The sequence below is a fragment of the Chiloscyllium plagiosum genome, chromosome 23, assembly GCF_004010195.1.
Source record: "Chiloscyllium plagiosum isolate BGI_BamShark_2017 chromosome 23, ASM401019v2, whole genome shotgun sequence".
Classification (NCBI taxonomy): domain Eukaryota; kingdom Metazoa; phylum Chordata; class Chondrichthyes; order Orectolobiformes; family Hemiscylliidae; genus Chiloscyllium; species Chiloscyllium plagiosum.
The window spans coordinates 4,566,824-4,587,162 of record NC_057732.1 but is presented as its reverse complement, the minus strand read 5'-3'; the positions used below and the strand labels follow the sequence as shown (position 1 = coordinate 4,587,162).

General features: G+C 42.3%; 1 protein-coding gene across 4 annotated transcripts in view; it reads right to left on the bottom strand.

Annotated features, from left to right (window-relative positions):
* eea1 (early endosome antigen 1) overlaps positions 1–20,339 on the bottom strand; it is a 98,568-nt gene that overhangs the window by 58,382 nt on the left and 19,847 nt on the right. The window contains exons 4-12 of one of the 4 annotated variants that reach the window (XM_043713344.1): positions 14,423–14,544; positions 11,946–12,000; positions 11,783–11,848; positions 9,140–9,179; positions 8,059–8,172; positions 5,803–5,924; positions 4,526–4,681; positions 3,535–3,549; positions 1,873–1,989 (exon numbers count right to left, since the gene is read on the bottom strand). In XM_043713344.1, the coding sequence (XP_043569279.1) occupies positions 1,873–1,989; positions 3,535–3,549; positions 4,526–4,681; positions 5,803–5,924; positions 8,059–8,172; positions 9,140–9,179; positions 11,783–11,848; positions 11,946–12,000; positions 14,423–14,544 (807 nt within the window). Of the gene's footprint in view, positions 1–1,872; positions 1,990–3,534; positions 3,550–4,525; positions 4,682–5,802; positions 5,925–8,058; positions 8,173–9,139; positions 9,180–11,782; positions 11,849–11,945; positions 12,001–14,422; positions 14,545–20,339 lie in introns of those variants that run through there. The other 3 variants (XM_043713345.1, XM_043713347.1, XM_043713346.1) reach the window with 3 other exon arrangements.

Below are 20,339 nucleotides of genomic sequence, written 5' to 3'. Positions count from 1 at the left end.
TCCTTCCTGTCTACCTTATAACTCTCAATCGCCCCAATTGTACCTTCACGCCTCATCTTTACATAGGCCGCCCTCTTCCATTGAATAAGGGATTCCAATTCCTTATTAAACCACGGCTCCCTGACACGACCCTTTCCTCCCTGCCTGACGGGTATATACTTATCAAGGACACTCAATAGTTGCTCCTTGAACAAGCTCCACATATCAATTACACCCTTGGCCTGAAGCTTACTTTTCCAAGCCACACATCCTAAGTCAAAATGTTTGTATATATGTTTTGGATATGAACATAGGAGGTACAGTTAATAACTTTGCAAATGACACTAAAATTGGAGGTGAAATGGAAGGTGAAGAATGCTATCTTAGTGTACAACGGGATCTTGATTAGATGGGCCAATGGGGTCGAGGAGTGACAGATGGAGTTTAATTTAGGTAATTCTGAGGTGCTGCATTTTGTAAAGACAAATCAGGGCAGCACTTATACACTTAATGGTAAAGTCCTGGAGAGTGTTGCTGAACAAAGAGACCTTGGAGTGCAGGTTCATAGTTACTTGAAAGTTGAGTCACAGACAGATAGGATAGTGAAGGCGGCGCTTCATATGTTTTCCTTTATTGGTCATAGGAATGAGTATAGGATTTGGGAGGTCATGTGGCTGTACAGGACACTGGTTGGGCCACTTTTAGAATACTGTGTACAATTCTGGTCTCCCTCCTATAGGAAAAATGCTGTAAAACTTGAAAGGGTTCAGAAAAGATTTACAAGGATGTTGCCAGAGTTGGAGAATTTGATCTATATGGAGAGGTTGAATAGGCTGGGGCTGTTTTACCTGGAGACAGAGGCTATGGGGTGACTTGATAGAGGTTTATAAAATCATGAGGGGCATGGCTAGGGTAAATAGACAAGGTATTTTCCTGGGGTGGGGGAATCCAAAACTGGAGGGCATAGGTTTAGGGTGACAGAAGAAAATTTAAAAAGGGAATGAAAGAGCAACTTTTTCGATGGAGAGGGTGGCAAGTGTATGGAACGAGCTGCCAGAGGAAGTGGTGGAGGCTGGTACAATTGCAACATTTAAAAGGCATCTGGATAGGTAGATGTCTAGGAAGGGTTTGGAGGGATGTGGGCCAAGTGCTGGCAAACTGGAGTAAGTTAGTTGGGATGTCTGGTCGGCATGGACGAGTTGGACGGAAGGGTCTGTTTCCATGCTGTATATCTCCATGACTCTTGTTACAACCCTCTAAGCCACGGCAAACAATTTCTCCCCAACTCCCAAAACCATTCATGATTTTGAACGTATCAACATTGCAACTTCTAAACTTCCCCCTGCAGTAAAGGGAACAATTGCACCTTCTCCGGTCTCTCCAAATAACTCAAGTCCTCCTCATCCTTGCTACTATTCTGGTAAATCTCCTTGACATCCTCTCCAACTTTAACTGCTGTGATGCCTAAAATGAAGGATAGAACTGGAAGCAATCTTTGAACACTGTCCAGGAGTCTTTATTTACGGAGATACGTTTTACAAACGGCACCTTCTAACTTGACAATCTACATTTATCTTTTCCAACTTATACTGCTTTTTCAATATTTTCCTACTTTTAGGAATACATTGAATTCTCAATGTATACAATTATTCTCATTCTTTATGGTGTGGCACTTATATTTGAACAGATTGTACCCTGACCTTATCTTTCATCTACCACTGATGCCCTATTTGGAGACTGAAAAAGCACCTCTACCCTTACTTACTCAAGGATTTGATGAATAATATGTTTTTAATATGATGAGAACAAAATCTCAAGCACGCAGCTCTGCACAAGATATCACAATTTACTCAGTAAGGACTCTTGGCCTCCAACACAAGGCACTTCCCTCACCTGGTTTTTCTTTCTCATTTCCTCACACTCTTGCCGGACCCTCTGCAGCTCCTCGCATTGTGTCGTGCTCTCCTGCTGCTTTCTGGCCAGTTCCCCGCTCAGCTCAGTTATAGATGCCTTGAAGCAAAACAAAACAAGACTGACGACCCAGATTTGCAGAAGTTACTTTGTAAAATACGCAGGGAACAAATAAACAAATGCAATGCTGTACAAAAAGGTGGAATTGAACAAAACCCAGACACCTGTATTCCCCCTTTAAAACTCAATTGTTCAGCTGACACACTGAAGTATTTTCAGAGACGAGAGCTGAAAGTAGGAACAAGAGGAGCCCATTCTGCACCTTCACCCTGTTGAGCTATTCAACTGGATCAAGGTTGACCTGTACCTCAACTCCAATCTTCCATAAGACTTTCCCAACTAACTCTTCAATCGCAGACCTGACATTTGTAATTTTCACACAGCTGGAAGAGATTTTTTGGGGGGGGGGGGGTGAATAGTTCGATTTTCACTGCTCTGTTTGTGCTTCATGACATCACAACCAAATCACCAGGTTCTTATTTTAACATTATGCTCCCTTGTTCTAAAATTGTAATTTTTCTATAAATCAGTCAGTCAATCATTCATTCATGGGCAAGACCAGCTTTGTAACTGATGTTCAGATAATGGGCAGCCTTCTTGAGCTGCTACACCTAAGGGAGATCCATGATGTTTTCAGAGAAGGAGAATTTTGACCCAGTGACACCAAAGGATAAAGTGAGTTACGATATAGAACATAGTTCCAAATCAGTGGTTTGCAGAAGAACGTACAGGGCTAGTTAGGTCCAATCTTGATCCTACGTGAGTTTGTTAAGTCCAGCAATGAAAACCAAGACTTGGTTGAAAAATCACAATGTTTTGCAAAATGTCCAAAATCCATTTTTAATTGATCTATAGCAATAACTGATGGTGTCCACAAATTAAACCCAATTACAAACTCTCAATATTGTTTAAAAATAGGATTTCCTGTGGCATATCTTCAAATACATTGATCAGAGTTAGACTGCTCCTGATGTCTAACTCTGGTGTGAAGGGAAACCTGTTGGGGTGTAGGATATAGCCACCACACAGTGGTATAAAAATATCAACGAACCCTGCTATTACAGAATCCAGAGCTCAATGTAGCTTCAGTTAAACTGAAGGCTGTGAGATACTGATTCTAACAAGAACAAGTGCATAGATCTCAGCTTTAGATCAGGGTGGCTTGCTGAGTGCGAATGTAATGTTAAAGCATCCTTATTAGTCCCAAACAATTTTCACATCCGTGACTCATCGCTATGGGATAGATGAAGAGCCACCCAAATTCTAAAGTGCGAAACAGAGCTTCAGAGTAAACACTTGGCAATAGGAGCATCCTGTGAGAAAATCTCAACACTGTGCCTCATACTTATTTTAAAGTCAGCACGACCTTCATAATCATCATTCTGCCCACAATATAATACAAGAGATGTTGCTTTTGAAATCAAGTGATGGAAATTTTAAAACAAAACTGCACCAAATAAAGCTGCCGTGAACCAGGAAGAAGATTTTAGAAATCAGTGAAGCACAAACACCAAACCGATATGCTGCACAAGGTGTGTTCGTTGGGAGAGGATCGTGCTCAAATGGTATAGTGTGAAGATTTACCTCAAGTTTAAGTTTCTCCATGGGGATGCAATCAGAAGAGAAGCAGAAAATGAAGAATGACAGCATGGAAGGCACAAACAACAACATTACACAATGAAAACATCAACATTGAGTCCAACATTTAAACAATTCAAACAATGATAATGGGAAGGAAGTAAACACATCAGGCAAGTGGATGATGGATGGCAAAGCTTCACACCGGCAATGACCCAACAGATTCACTAGACATATATGATTCAATTGTAGCCTAACCAACCACCCGGTACCTGATTCGAACGGGTGCAACACTGGCTTATTGTCCCATTGAAGTCATGTGTTCTCAATCCTATTGCATGGATATCACACACACACTGTGGTTCAAACTGCCTACTTACACACACACACACACACACACCATGATTAAACACCTAATGAGATAATGGAGACATCAGAAATATGCTCACGTCACACTCAGAGGTAAAAGCAACAATTCAATTGCACAGCCATTTAGGAATACCTGGAATGCACTATCGGATGGTTGCACACACTATAAATGGTGACTTTCAAATGGATATAAATGCAAAAAGGAAATAAAAAGATGCAGGACTATAGAAGAAGTGGGGAGTGGTACAAATTGCACAGCTAAAGGGTTACACCCAAAGTGTTGACTTCTCCACCTCCTGATGCTGCCTGGCTTGTTGTGTTCTTCCAGCCTCTACTTTGGATTCCAGCATCTGCAGTTTTGTTTGGTCTCTAGCTCTTTCAAAAAGCTGACATAGATGGGCCGAACTGCACCACCCTCCTGCTGCAAGATTCCATAAGACTGTTCAGACACCAATGTCTTCACAGACAGTTAACTAACTCTATCACTGTTATTTTTCTTTTTCTGGTGCTAGCCAAACGTATATCAATTGATGAGTGTAAAGGGGCAGTTTTAACTAAATACATTGGGTCTTTATCTCGATCAGTTGGCTCAGGAAATGCTGTCAGACAGGTATAGATGTAATCTTACCTCTGCTGTGTTACGCTGCACCTTTAGCTGTTCATTTTCATCTGTCAGTTTATCTGATCGCCTCTCTTGGTCAAGACTCATCTGATCCATCAAGGTCTGAACCTGTACCAATTCCTTTTTCAGAACTGCTACGTCCTCCAGTCCAGGCCGCTGAAGCTACGATCCAAGCACAGTCTCAGTCAGTACTCCACCCAAGGTTGGGCAGGAGGCATGTGTAGTTTCTATTTTATCTCCAGTCAAAAACAGACCAACTAAACCCAGAGGGTCACATTTAGGAATGAGAGATTAAAGAACAGATCCAGTGTCAAAATGCCTTTTGGTTCATGTCTCTTAACCCTGAAGATTCTCTATTTTCATTACGATTCAGCTTGGAGATTACACAGAACTTTATTTAATCCTTAATTTCTCTGGTTAAGATGACTTTCCTTTTTAAAGAAGTCAATTCTTGGCATGTTACATTTATAGTCCATCTCTAGCTGCCCTGAAAGAATTGATAATCAATCACAGAGCAAAACTGGAGCCACGTGGTCCAAAATCCAATATCAGAAGAGAATAAGATATAGGAGAAATAAAAAGTACGCCATTCAGCCCCTCCAAAATGGTCCACTTGCGTTTCTGTCACTGATAATCCTGGACTCTTGTTGGTTGATTATCTGTCTAACTCAGCATTGAATATATTCACTGACCTAGCCTCCACTGCTGTCTGGAAAAGAGAATTCCAAAAACTGGCAACCATCGGAGAGAAACAATTCCTCCACAACTCTTATCTAGAACGGAAGACCCTTAATTCTTAAACAGTTTTAGATAACACAGAACGGGCAACAGCTACATTATCCCCAATGCTGGGGAGATACCATACTGGAGAGCCTGTGTGGACACAATGGTCTTCCATGCTGTACCACTCCTACCCCACTGTTCACACCCCCTCAACTCTGCAATCTATGCATCAGCACTGCTTGCTGGCTTGCTCAACCAACACTTACTCCTACATTTCTCTTCATTTTTTGGGCCTTAAACTGACTAAGTCACAAGGTACGTAGAATTAACACTTGCACAAAAGAAGAGACTTTGTTAATGCAGGAGGAGGAGGAGATAATGACAGCAAGTTCACCTCCAGATGAAAGAAGAATGAGTTTAAAAGTCAAGAGGAACATGCAGTTGATTTGTTTGAAAAGCAACCAGCTACCGCCTCAGATCTCATACTGCGAGGAAGGATAAATCTCAAAGGCTTTTGTTTTCAACATGAAGCTAAACATCAAAAGTTAAAATTCACATACCAATTCACTTTGCAGTTCTTCAGTCTTGGCTCGCTCCTTTTCCAGCTCTTCCATCAAAGTTTGCAGTCTCGTCTCTGCAAGGTTCCGGTGGCTTCTCTCATCATCAAATTTTGCCTTAACGTCTATTAAGGAACGAAGAACGCGAATTTATGTAGAAAGTTCAGTTATTTTCGTAAGGATTGTGTGAGGGCACAATGGGAGGAAGATTGAGACAGACAGGATCAGGCCAGGAATACTCAGGCCTACAGTTGATACCAGAACCAAAATAAATGTAGTTTACTCTTTGCTGCCTGAAGTGGAAAATGCAGGCCTTAGATGACAGCAGTGGTTCTCATTAGCTCGACACCCTCAGAGTCAGATGTTCGGTTGAAATCCCATCTCAGAGACCAGGACATATAAAGGTAGCTGACACTCCCAGTGCAGCGCTGAAAATGTGTTGCTGGAAAAGCGCAGCAGGTCAGGCAGCATCCAAGGAACAGGAGAATCGACGTTTCGGGCATAAGCCCTTCTTCAGGAAACCCGAAACGTCGATTCTCCTGCTCCTTGGATGCTGCCTGACCTGCTGCGCTTTTCCAGCAACACATTTTCAGCTCTGATCTCCAGCAACACATTACTCCCAGTGCAGCACCATGGGAGTGTTGTACAATCAGAGATGCCAACTTCCATTAGAGACATTAAAGTTAGGCCCTGCCTGCTGTCGGGTGGAGAGAGAAGATTCAGCATTGATGTTTCACACAACAGCAGGGGATTTCTTCCAGTGCTCTGGCCAATATGGATCCCATAACCAACAGACATTTACACCTCGCTGTAAGCAGGAGCTTGCTGCACATAAATTGGCTACAGGGATTCCTAAATTACAGCAGAAACCATTTGTCAAAAGAACTTCATTGGTTGTACAGCACAATGGAATGCTGAGAGTGAGCAAAGGCCCAGGAGACTAATACAGACTGGATACAAATGCAAAGATGGAACTCAATGCTAAAAAACATGGAGTGATTAATTTTGATAGGAGAGATCACGAGTGGCAATATAAATCAAGTCTACAATTCTAAAGGGGGTGCAAGAAGGTGCATGTGCAATAGGTACTCCTGCTTGCGAGACAAGTTGTGAAATTGGTTAATAAAGCTTATAGGATGCAGAGTTTTAAAAATAGTAGAACTGAAGTACAAAAGCAAGGAAGCTATAATGGACCTGCGTACAACATTGGGACGGCTTCCGCTACAGTAATGTGTCCAGTTTTAGATACCATCCATCAAGAACATTGTGTCGACATTCAAGAAGATGCAGAAAAGACTTAAAAGATTATTTCACATTTGGCAGACTTCAGTCATGTGGACCTTACAGAAACTTTTGGAATACTATGTTCAATGCTGGTCTCCTTGCTAGGGAAAGATGTTGTTAAACTTGAAAAGGCTCAGAACACATTTACAAAGATGGTGCCAGGGTTGGAAGGTTTGAGCTTATAGGGAGAAGCTGAATAGGTGGAGGCTATTTTCCCTGGAGCATTGGAGGCTGAGAGGTGGCCTGATAGAGGTCTACAAAGTCATGAGGGACATGGGTAGGGTAAATAGGCAAGGTCTTTTGCCTGGGACGGGGGAGTCCAAAGCTAGAGGGCATAGGTTTAAGGAGCGATGGGAAAGATTTAAAAAGGGACCTTAAAGAAAACATTTTCATGCATGTATGGAATACTCTGCCAGAGGAAGAGGACTACGCTGGTACAACTACACTATTTAAAAGGCATCTGGATGGGTATATAAATAGTTGAGAGGGATAATCAGCCAAATCCTGGCAATTGGGACTGGATTAATGTAGGCTATCTGGCTGAAGTGGACTGAAGGGTCTGTTTCTATGCTGTACATCTCTTTGACTCTATAGCTGAGGCTTTTCTCTTTAGGTAGAAGTTTGAGGGGAGATTTGATAGAGGTGTTCAAAATAAACAAGAGTTTGGATACAGCAGATAGAAGGAACTGAATCCAGACTGGAATTGGACAGTACCAATTTAAACTTTTGAGCCAAAGAAGCAAATGGTGACAGTTTCTTAAAAGCTGTGTGAGATTAGCATCTGAAGTGTGCTGCTTGAGTGCGTGGTGGCTGCATGTTCACTAAAGGCAGAGTGGGATGAGGTGAATTCCTCTTGCTCAGAGACAGCACTAACATGACAGAATTAGCAGTCTCCCTCTGCACTATTACCAAATCTGTGAATTTTCAGCTTCCGTTCAGTTCTCCCAGTCTTTCCGCCAGGGAACCCACACTTACCTACTAATTCAGTTGCTAACGTGGCAGCTTTTTGCTCCAACAACTCATTCATCTGCTTGATCTTCATATTCTCTACCTGGGCATTCTCTAGTTGGCTCTGAAGACCCGTTTGCTCTATAGAAAGAACAGACAACAGCATTTTTAACGTTACCTCAGAGTCTCTGCTTGACAAAACTGCAAGAGATATGATGGAAACAGTAGGTATGCCGTACAGCAGATAACATTCTATAACGATGGATTTTGGTGGAGAGGATAGGATGAACCAGAATAAATGTCACGGCACAATAACAAAGAATGTGCAGGGACAGAGGGAACGATGGGTGTATTTCTCACAAGGAATTAAGTGCTACAGAGGGAGTGTGTGTAAGTGGAGTTGAAATGCCCATCAGCCATGATTGAATGGCAGAGTGGACTCGAGGTGGCGAGTGGCCTTACTTTGACTCCTATCTCTTATTGCATAGATTTGCAAAGCACTTCATATATATATAGGCTGCTAGTGTAGTAGCATGAAAGTTATGCTGAACCTATAAAAAGCTTTGGTTAAGCCCCAACTACAGTACTGCATCCAGTTCTTGTCAGATTTTAAGAAGAATGTGAGAGTCCTTGACAAGGTGGAAAGGAGAGCTACCAAAATGCTTCCAGGAATTAAGATTGTTCCCTGGAAAGCCAAAAGTAGGTAGGGGTCGCGTTTGAAAGAACTATGTAAGTTTATGACAGGTTTAGATAACAGATGAAAATAAATCCTCTTCCAACTAGCTGAAAATCCAAGAGATGCTGGAGGAATCCTAATTAGGAGTCCATTCACTTGCTGCACACAAAGTTGTTCCTAAGATGGTGGAAGCAAAAACAATTAAAAAAAAAATTTTTAAATTAGATAGTCAAGGGAAATAAACTGGTCACAACAGGGAATAGGACTGTCTGGATTATTGTCGAGAGTCGGCAGACTCTCAACGGACCATTTAGCCTTCTTCTGTGCCACAAGCATCAGAGAGACTCCACAACATTTTTTTTTAAAGAAACATCTTGACAGTTTTTGTGCATTGCAAAATAATGTACATGCCCTAAAAGGGACTCAGTTTACCTGAGGGGACAGGGGACATCAACCCACCGGACAAAGACGCCTGGAAAGAGATGCAGAATGCAGTTAAAACATCATGTTAAACACCTTACAATGTCAATTAAATCAGAGTATTGCGGGCAGGCTTCTAAACAAAGAAGCGAATACAGTAGTAATATTTCTGGAAGCCAACTCAGCGCAGTGCAATAATCAATCTGACTGGTCAGACAAAACTAGTGACAGTGTAATAGAACAATCTGTAGAAAACCTCAGGCAATACAGGTAAGCGTGTTTCAGATGAACATTTACTGCACAAACAGCTCCCAGCAATCAATATCAAAGGTCATAAAGCTCTAACATCGATCACACACCCTGTTTTCCAGCTCATCCATTTGAAAGCAACCGGACACAAAAAAAGTTAATGTTCACACGAATTGATGATTAAGATCAAAGGCACAGGCTGTAGAGCCGATTATACCTATTCATTAGAAATGCAAATAGTCACAGATATAGACTAATGGTAGGGCTTTCGGGGAACAGCAGTAGTGTCCCTGCCTCTGAGCTTGAAGGCCCATCTGAACCAGATTTATAACACTTTTGAACAAGTCAATTAGTTATATCTAATATCAGAGAGAAACCTACATCAGAAACATCTGTCAATTTCAGGAATGCAATATGTCGTCCCTTTTTAGGGCTCTTGTGGCACAGCGGTAGCATCCCTACCTCTTGACCAGAAGGGCAGGTTCAATTCCCACCGACTCTAGGGCGTACATGATAATATCGCTGAACTCATGAATAGGAAAATATCTAAAAGCTAAATGAACGAGACAACACTCCACTAAAAGAGTTGAATAATTCGAATTACTGGGAATCGGAAAAGTTTCTTCCTTCCAAACACAAGTCAAACCAACTAAAACGAAATGTTTTGGCTAACATCACATCAGGATGTTAGTTCCCCTTCAGTTTCCTTACCCACTGAAAACCATCTCCCAGTCACTCCTTTGTCCAGACATCTGCGCTTCAATAGTCACATAAAAGCCTCTGGCTGGAAGGTAATTCTCAACTGATCCTGTGTGTCCCCTTATTATGGTGGCATATTTCCCACACTGACTTTCTTCAAACCTTTAGACCATAAGAAGTAGGAGCAGAAGTAGATCTGGCCCTCCAAGCCTGCATCGATCCAGATCCTCTATCTAAACCTGTCACCTATTTTCTAAAGGTCTTTATCCCTCTGCTCCCTGCCCATTCACGTATCTATCATGCCCACCTCTACAACCTCCACTGACAGTGCGTTCCAGGCACCTACCACCCTCTGTATAAAGAACCTTAAACACATATCTCCCTTAAACCTTACCTCTCTCACTTTGAACTTGCGACCTCTAGTAACTGAGTCCTGCACTCTGGGAAAAACCTTCTTGCTATCCACCCTGTCTGTACCGCTCATGATGTTGTAGATCTGAATCAGGCTGCCCCTCAACCTCAGTCTTTCTAATGAAAATAATCCTAAAGTACTGAACCTCTCTTCATAGCTAGCACCCTCCATTCCAGGCAACATCCTGGGGAACCTCATCTGCACTCTCTCCAAAGCATTCACATCCTTTTGGTGATATGGCAACCAGAGCTGTACCCGGCATTCCAAATGTGACCAAACCAAAGTCTTAATCTGATCAACCTTGGCCCCACTTTCCTGCATTTTCCCTGTAACCCTTGATTTCTTCACTGATTAAAAGTCTATCTTAGCCCAGCCTCTACAAACCTCTGATAAAGAATTCCATAGAGTCACCACCTTGAGGCAAAAAATTCCTCATGTCTCAAACAGGCAACCCCTTACTCTATGATTATACCCTCTCGTCTTAGATTCTGCTACAGCGGTAAACACCTTCGCCACATCTAACCTATCAAGCCCCTTAAGAGCCTTCCAAGTTTCAGTAAGGTCCCCTCTCCTACTTTAAACTCAACTGAGTACAGGCCCAACCCACTCAATCTCTCCTCATAACACAGTCCCTCTGTAACCAGGAGTAACCAAGTGAACCTTCTCTGGACTGTCTCCAATGCTTGTCTATCTTTCCTTGGTGCCTTGATTGAGAACAGAGACCCCAGTGGCTGCATGCAACTATAGGTGGGGCTGCAGAAATCTGAACTTGCACATTCCAAAACTGCTCCCAGGTGTGATCTGACTAGGACCTTTTTTTTTTAAAGCAAGGCCTCCATATTTAGGAGAGCAAGAAGTCTCGTGATTGAAATGTATAAGATCCTGATTGGTTTTGACAAGATGGACATGGAAAAGATGCTCCCTCTTGTGATTGAATTAATTTTGGGGACACTGTTTAAAAATTGGGGTGACACTTCTAATTGTTTTTTTAAAAACAATTCCCTCCTGCTGAGGCTTACTGAAGTTTAGGATAAACTTTATTATCTATTTTTACTGATAAGGCCAAGGATCCCACACGATCTCCCAAAAAGAACTGCTTTCTCAACTTGCCCTCTCATTTTTAAAGGTTTTGTGAATGTTTATCCTGGTCTGTGTTTTTACAGCCTAACTTAAGCATCATAACCACAGTCAAGGCTGCTAATGCACGAGAAAGGTTTACACAGATCAGGTGGTGAACTTGGTACCAACCCAGCCGGTTAGTTACCTCAGTGCTTTAAATATGCAAAAGGAATTACTTGCTTCAGCTGCCCTTGCACTTTATCCAGTTCTTTCTTCAACTCTTGTGAGAACCAACGTTCTTCCTGTGGAGAGAATGGACCAGTGATTGAGAACAGAGACCCCAGTGGCTGCATGCAACTATAGGTGGGGCTGCAGAAATCTGAACTTGCACATTCCAACCTTTAAGGAGGCCTGCAGATCTTGCACCTCTTGCTGGTGGAGGGAGAGGTCGTCTCTGCAAGTGGAAAGGAAACAAAATAATGAGTCAGAAAGCAGGCCTTTCACAATGGTGCACAGATCCCATCTCAGTACAAATTACATTGCGAATCAACTCGCTTCCCCTCTTCAAAACTAAATTACCACTAGCTGTAAAGCACAATGGTACTAGTGATGTCGGACAACACCAGCGGTTCAAATCACCCCTCAAATATATAACTTCTTCTTCCAAAAGAACAATATTGCTGGAGAGCACAACATAAATTGGGGATGAAAATAATGTGTATGGGTAGAGGGCAACAGGAGATAGGCACCAGGTAACAATGCCCATGTGAAACGAGCCAGTGCAGGTACAATGGCTTCCTTCTGCTCGGCAACAATTAAATACATGACATTCTTCCCAAGCTGACCAGTACAACTCAACCTGTCAAAACTGATCAGTTGGGCAGTGTTTCAGGATTCTGCAGGGAACACAACGGGAGTTTCTGATTGAACAGCAGCATGCAGAGACTCTGATGTGAAGCTTCAGCATTCTAAATCCAAACAAAACACTTACACTGCCACACCCCCCTCGCCTGATATCTGTTCAATTTGAAGAGGTTAACTAAGAATGAGTTAAGTGATTCCATTTGAACCTGATCTGTCAAGAAAAAATAAAACTGAACGGAGGTCATGTTGAACCTTCATTAAACAATTATTCAGCATTAAACTGGAGTAACTGCAGGCCACCACACTGAATGAGCAAGGTGACAGCATGAGAGAGGGTGCAAAAAGTAACTAAGAATGACTTAAATTGGAAAAACTACGGTTGTCCTCCCAAAGGAAGACTGAGCAAAGATTTGGTATAAAAGTGTTTAAAATCAGCAGTAACCTGGACAGAGATAAATTTCCCTCATTGGGGGCATGGTTGAGATCTACAAACACACAGATTTAGAGTGAATGGCAGAAGAACTAAAGGCTGTGTTAAAAACAAAGTCTTCATTTTTAACACAGCAAGTGGTTAGGATTTGCAGCATGTGGCCTCAGTGTGGTACAGGCAGATCCAGTTGTGGCTTTCAAATCAGAACATTAAAAATACACAGGGAGAGGCAGGAGACTGCCACAAGCTGAACGGTTCTTGCAGCAAGCCAGCAGGCATCATGGGTTAAATGGTCTCCTTCTGGGCCGTAACCACTCTACCATCCTTAGCTGAAATGTGAGCCATTTGAAGCTTGGATCAATCAACTTTTCTGTCCCACCTACACTATTGTCTTTACATGAAAATTATATCTAACTAATGTTAGAACCCTTGCTGATTTTTTCATTAATTCTTTCTCCATATCGTAACACCCATGTGACTCATTAGGATCATAAACTTTAGAATACAATACTGAGCATTTTCCACAAGACACTGAAAAATAGGAAGAGTATGGTTAGGGGTAATAAGGGAGCTGTAAAAAGTCTTCATTTTAGGACAATATGATCCACTCAAGTTTTTATGCAGAAATTATTTTTAAATAATTCATTTAGAGCCACAGGCTGGTGAGGAGGAATTTACTGTGCCAAGTAAGCAGATGAACACCTTCTCTATTTCAGCTGCTGCCTGTTTAACAATGAAGGACTGTCTGCCCAGGATGGCCATCCGGGCACAATTTTGGGAGAGCTCCTACCTGGGTTTACTCTGATCTAATTCTCAAGTTGCTCAAGAGCTGACTAAACACTTCCCTATAGGACACTCTCTAGCTGATTTGCAAAATCCAAGATTCCAGAAGCAGCAACAGATTTACGACCAGATCTCGCATCTTTAAGCTGATTAAATAAGAGGTCAAAGATTAATACGGGAAAATGTGAACTTGTTTGCTTGGGCAGGAAGAATAGAAAAGCATCATATTATTTAAATATGGGGGTGGGGGGGGTGGGAGGGAAAAGAGAATGATAAAGTGTGCAAGTGAGTGAGAGATTCTAGAATTCTCTAGTATGGTGGGACCTAGATGTTTAGATTAGATTACTTAGTGTGGAAACAGGCCCTTTGGCCCAACAAGTCCACACCGACCCGCCGAAGCGCAACCCATCTACATTTACCCCTTACCTAACACTACAGTCAATTTAGCGTGGCCAAATTCACCTGACCTGCACATCTTTGGACTGTGGGAGGACACCGGAGCACCCGGAGGAAACCCACGCAAACACGGGGAGAATGTGCAAACTCCACACAGTCAGTGGCCTGAGGCGGGAATTGAACCCGGGTCTCTGGCGCTGTGAGGCAGCAGTGCTAACCACTGTGCCACCGTGCCGTTCTTATGTGAATCACAACACATCCAGAGTTTGCAACATTTGACCATGTGCATTATTAACAAGGCATCACAGCTGCAAGATAAACCACAGATGATTATAAACTAAACCCGGGGGGGGAAGAAAAAGCAGAAAATACATTTCACAATTCTCAAAACAAACAAACAAACCTTCGCGAAGCTGGATCTTCCCTGGGACCAGATTCATTTCCGGCTTCATGAAATGCTTCATAGTGTTTGAAGAGATCTTCTGCTGAAGCATGAGACTTCATACACAGTGGGCAAATAAAACCCTGTTAAAGGAGAGCAGTTACAGGGATAAAGAGGCTTCTTTGCGTGCGCACGCGCACACACACTTTAATGTTCACGCTCAAAAGAGGTTCATTGCTGGAAATGGGAAGCAAAGAAATGTAATATCTCACAGCAGAAGCTCACAGCAATGCCAAATAGATCATGCTAAGCCCACAAAGTCACTGGGGAAATGAGGCGAAGAATGCGATTCTACTACAATACTAACTGGCACAGAAGCTGATTATGGATAGTGCAAGCTGTCTGTTCATAAATGATCAGCAGTGACTCTGGTCAATAGTGTGTTACAATCAGCTCCAAAAATCGTCCATGCTCAATAACCCTCAAAGCCCACCACTGCTGAATCCCCCAGTCCCCCGACCAACCTTCCACTCCTTTGGCTATTTATTGGGGTTCCCCTTTACATCTGCAGATCACGCAGAGAGAGTATTTTAACCTATGGTCCAGGCAGGAGGACCAGTGGGCCAAACTTCCCCATGCCAACCCTACTAAGCTAGCTTGAGGGTCAGAGGAAAAACCAGCAAGGCAAGTCCAAATCCCTGCAGACAAGTCTTCACTTTTGAAAGTTTTGTGGTTTGCCAGGGCAGGAGTATCCTCCACACCCCACAATTCTTCCCTCAGTGAGTGCCCTCTCTCCGGCAGCAGAGTGCCAGCAATCATTCCCATTTGCATCCTCAAGCTGACCGGACTCTTGTACCCACTTGCCCATAAGGTTGGAGTGCTTGCTGCCAACTACAAGCTGGCGATAGGAAGCAGGCCTGAAACCTACAATGGGAGCAGCCTGTCTACGACTGAGGGGAACCACGTAGAAATCAGGAGGATTACAGAGGGATAATGACTCTAGGCCAAGTTGTGAGACAAATGCCAAATGTTCGAAGTGGATCCCCTCAACCGTGAAGGGTTGTGGGAGGGAGAGTGGAAAGATCTGTAGAGATCTGGGAGATGGAAGAATGCATAGGTGGACATCCGAGTACTACAAATCAACGACTGTTCCATTAGGACTGTTTTAGTGGACACTTCTCTCACACTTGTTCATCAAATACATAGCTTGTTTTTATAATAGTGCTGATAACAAAACAATACATCTGATGGGGAATTACCAAACAAATAAAAACTCTGTTTTATATTGAATTAACTGGTTTCAGACCCTGTAGCTCTCAAAAGCTGTTTCCAGTCCTAGTGAGCTGCTTGCTCCTCCCGCTGAACTTCAAGCAAAAAACAGAGACATGCGAATGAACGACACAGCAGTGCAGAAATATGGGACAATGCACAGGAATCAATGTGACTGCAAAATCTCAACCAGCTCAGACAGTATTCCAACTCAAAGACTTACATTTCTCCATTGACGTTGTAAACCGTCACAAAGTGCTTTACAGGAGCGTTAACAACACAACACCAGGGCAAAAACAGATGATCAAAAGGTAGGTTTGAAGAAGCATCTTAAAAGGGGCAAAGAGAGTCAAAGCAGTACAAGGGTGACAGACGGGTACAGCCCTCAACAGAAATCAGGATTACACAAGAGAGCAGAGTGAGACAAGTGATATGACACAACGATGAGAGCTTAAAAAACAATTGAAAGTCTGCTGGTAGGATGCCAATGACTAAAGAAAACACGACTGCCTGTGTGTAGCTGAACCATATTCCAATGAGCACCATCAGTATGCATGATCAGAAGCCAATCTAGAACCAGAAACATGAACAATCTGTCTTCATGACAGGCTTGCTCTCTCAATTCTGGTCAAACCACAGTCATGGCTTTAAGCAAATGCTCTGATGACTCAAAAGGACCACAGTATAGTCGAAGAACACTTGGCCAATTAGTACAAGTATTCCAAAAGGAAGAACTGAGTAAAACTAGCTTTGTGAAAGCACAAACCTGCCATGTTTTAAGTCGAAAATCACCACTTCCAACTCGCATACTGAATTCGATTATGCCTCGCCTGCCCATTTCACTGTGTGAGCCTGTGCCACTAGCTGCTAGCTCTCACTTTTCCCTTTGTCAAACACTCCTCTTCAATCCCAACCCAGACCGTGGTAAAGATGACTCTTCATTGACACATTGAGTTCTCTCTGAGCTGACGAATGCCGGATGCTTCCCTCTGCCCTCTGACAAAAATCATTTCAATTAAAAATAAAACCATCCATTAATTAGAGGCTGCCATCTGCCCTTTGAAGTGGACATTAAAAATGCCATGGCTATACATCAAACAAGAACCAGGTCATCATATTCCCATGACCAATACCAATGAAACAGAATGTCCAATCACTCAAGCTGATCGGATTTTATCATGCAAGTGCTGACAGCTGTCTTTCCGAATTCTCAGTAGTGTCTATAAAGTGCTGCAGGAGGAACTGAAAGGCATTATATTAATGCCAGGAAATCTTCCTTAAAAATGGCAAAATATCCCAAGACTTTCACAGACACATCAAATAATATTTGACATCAGGTCATCATAACATTACAAAAGATGACGTAAAGCTTGGATGAAGAGATAGGTTTGAAGGAGCACTTTAAAAACAGAGGGAAGAGGTGGAACATTCAGGGAGGGAATTCCAGAGGGACTCAACAGTTAGGACACAGCTGCTCACAGTGAAACTATGCAGCACTTAGGGGATGTGGAAAAGGCTCGTGCTGAAAGGTTGCATGGTTGTAGGCCATTCCAGTTTGAGATTCCATTCAGAACTTTAATCCCAATGGCATCTCAGCCTTCTCAAGAGATCTGTTCAATTTGCTCCTTTCTAGTGTAATTTCTTCTCTTCCCTGTTAATTGACCACCTTTCCCCTTACACCAAACCATTCTCAACATTTGAGAGACTTTCAACTTTGTAGACGTCTCTTCTACTAAATCTTTCTGAAACAAGAGAGTTATCCTACGTTTAGTTCTGCTGAGAGACAGGATGGTATGTGTAGGTTCCTGCTCACTTAGTCCACTGGAGGCAATCGTCCACATTAAACATGTACAGTTCTCTACTCCTGAAAACACACAGGAGTTAAACCTCAGCTTCCAAAACATCCAGAATGCTTGTGTCCATGACCCCAGCTGGACTCACTCCAAAAAATCTTCCCATCAAATGGCTTCTCACCAACACCACCCACAGGTCTCCTGGTCCCTTGCAAATCACTCCAATGGATGATTATCCAAGTTAACGTGGACCCTGCCCAAGACCTTTGTTTGCCCTCCCAAAGTTCACTCGTTAAATTCTTCACCACTCTACAGCTTTAGTCCAAAAAGGCTGACTTGCATTTGAGACAATGCTGAGAAGGGTCATTTGATTGATTTCTGGGATGATAGGGCTATAGTATGAGGCAAGCTTGAACAGGTTGAGCCTGTATCCATGATCGTTTAGAAGGGTGACCTTATTGAAACCAAGAAAGATCCAAGGGAACCAGGCACAATGAATGTTGAAAGATGTTTTTTTCCTTGCAGAGAGACTAGAAATAGAGGACATTATTGAGAAATAAGCAGACTATTTAAGCCGGATGGAAGGATATTTCTTCTCTCCAATGGTCATGATTGTGCAGTGGAGGTCATCAAATATAATCAAGATAGGACTCCTGATTAATAATGAATGCAAAGACTGAGGCAAAAGCAGGAGTGTGTGTTTGAGGCCACAAGCAGACCAGCTGTGATTTTACAAAATGGTGAAGCAGGTTCCAAGGACTGCTCTCAGTTTGTAAGTTTTGATCGACTCTAGTTTTAATGCTAACACAGGGCACACCTCCCACAATCCTTTCAAAGTGCAAAGGCAGAATCACAAGCTCATAATCTCTTCAAGCCTTTCAACAGGACAATGGAAATTAAATAAACAATTTATACAAGCTGCAAGTAAACCTCCACAGTTGCTGCCCATAAATTTGGACATGTGTTTATCTACACATCAATATTCTTAGGCCAATTACATTCTGACCTCAGAATTCCTGCATATCCTACACTGCTCATGTTTATGATAAATTCTTCCGTACATTATGATTTTGTGGCTTCTCTGAATTCCATTGTGTGTGAAGCCCAATTTTGGACAAAGCAGGGATACTTGAGAAACTCATTCCACACTCGCCTTCCAGTTCTGGGTGCTCAGCTACAAAAAGTATCACTATACTTTATTTTACTCAAGCGATTCTCGGTCACGACCAACTTCACTGCTCTTCTGAACTTCTCTCTCAAATTCAGAGTATGCTGCCTCTTCTTTCCCCTTTAAGTCCCATACCACTGAAGTCAAGCCTTGTGGTAAAGAGTGCAATGTGGCCATTGGGATTACAAGCAGAACTCGCCAATACTTGACCTCCCACGTATTCCCTCCACTGTGATTGAAGAGGCTGCTACACGTTCAGTGAAGAAAGGAAATTATATAAGATGTTGAACGCCACATTGAAGGGGGAACTGAGGCACAATAATTCAGACAATGAATGGTACAACGATATTCTCGCGACACTTCAAAAAGACATTCATATCGTCTTCCCTGAAAATAGCTTCAGCCACTCTGCTCACCTCAGCAGAGTGATCGAGTCCATTTGTTTCCAGGAGTACCTATAAACTGAGCTATAGAGGAAAGCAACTGCAGTTTCTTATCATTACAGCCCAGTAACTGGGGGAGGGGGAATGCTCAAGGATATTACTGACAAACATTAGAAGCACATGATTATTGTAGAAAGCAATCAGCACCGCAATCAATAGGCCAGGTTTCACAATCTTTGAGTAGTTAAAGTAAATAAAGTTAAATCTAATAATGTACATGCAGTTACATTACAGAAATCCTTAAGTGCTACTTTTACTGAATACAATATTGAAATTTGACTTAAAAAAAGACACTTACTTTTTCTAATGTGACCAGTGTACAATCAATGGACAAAACAGTCCAAAGACTGTCCCATTTTTATCACAGTACAATGTTCTACAGGCAAGTGCACAGCTTGGGTTGCAAGTGATGGCTTTGTTCAAAAAGGGTGCCAAAATTAGGAGTCATTGAAGAAAATGGGCCTTATTAATTAGTAGACTTTTAAAAAGTCATTAATGATGGGTTCTGTTACAATCAGATTGCAGAATTAACCATTCAAGAGTTCACATCTCAGATAAACATGGTTATTTTAGTTAATCCCCTCAACATGGAAAAGCCCTAACGGTAGGGGATCTTAACTTTCCAAACATAGACTGGGACTGCCATAGTGTTAAGGGTTTAGATAGAGAGGAACTTGCTAAGTGTGCACAAGACAATTTTCTGATTCAGTATGTGGATGTACCTACTAGAGAAGGTGCAAAACTTGATCTACTCTTGGGAAATAAGATAGGGCAGGTGACTGAGGTATCAGTGGGGGAACACTTTGGGGCCAGTGACCATAATTCTAATAGTTTTAAAATAGTGATGGAAAAGGATAGGCCAGATCTTAAAGTTGAAGTTCTAAATTGGAGAAAGGCCAATTTTGACGGTATTAGGCAAGAACTTTCAAAAGCTGATTGGAGGCAGATGTTCGCAGGTAAAGGGACGGCTGGAAAATGGGAAGCCTTCAGAAATGAGAATCCAGAGAAAGTATATTCCTGTTAGGGTGAAAGGAAAGGCTGGTAGGTAGAGGGAATGCTGGATGACTAAAGAAATTGAGGGTTTGGTTAAGAAAAAAAAGGAAGCATATGTAAGGTATAGACAGGATAGATTGAGTGAACCCTTAGAAGAGTATAAAGGCAGGAGGAGTATAAATAAGATGGAGATCAGGAGGGCAAAAAGGGGACATGAGATATCTTTGGCAATTAGAATTAAGGAGAATCCAAAGGGTTTTTTACAAATACAT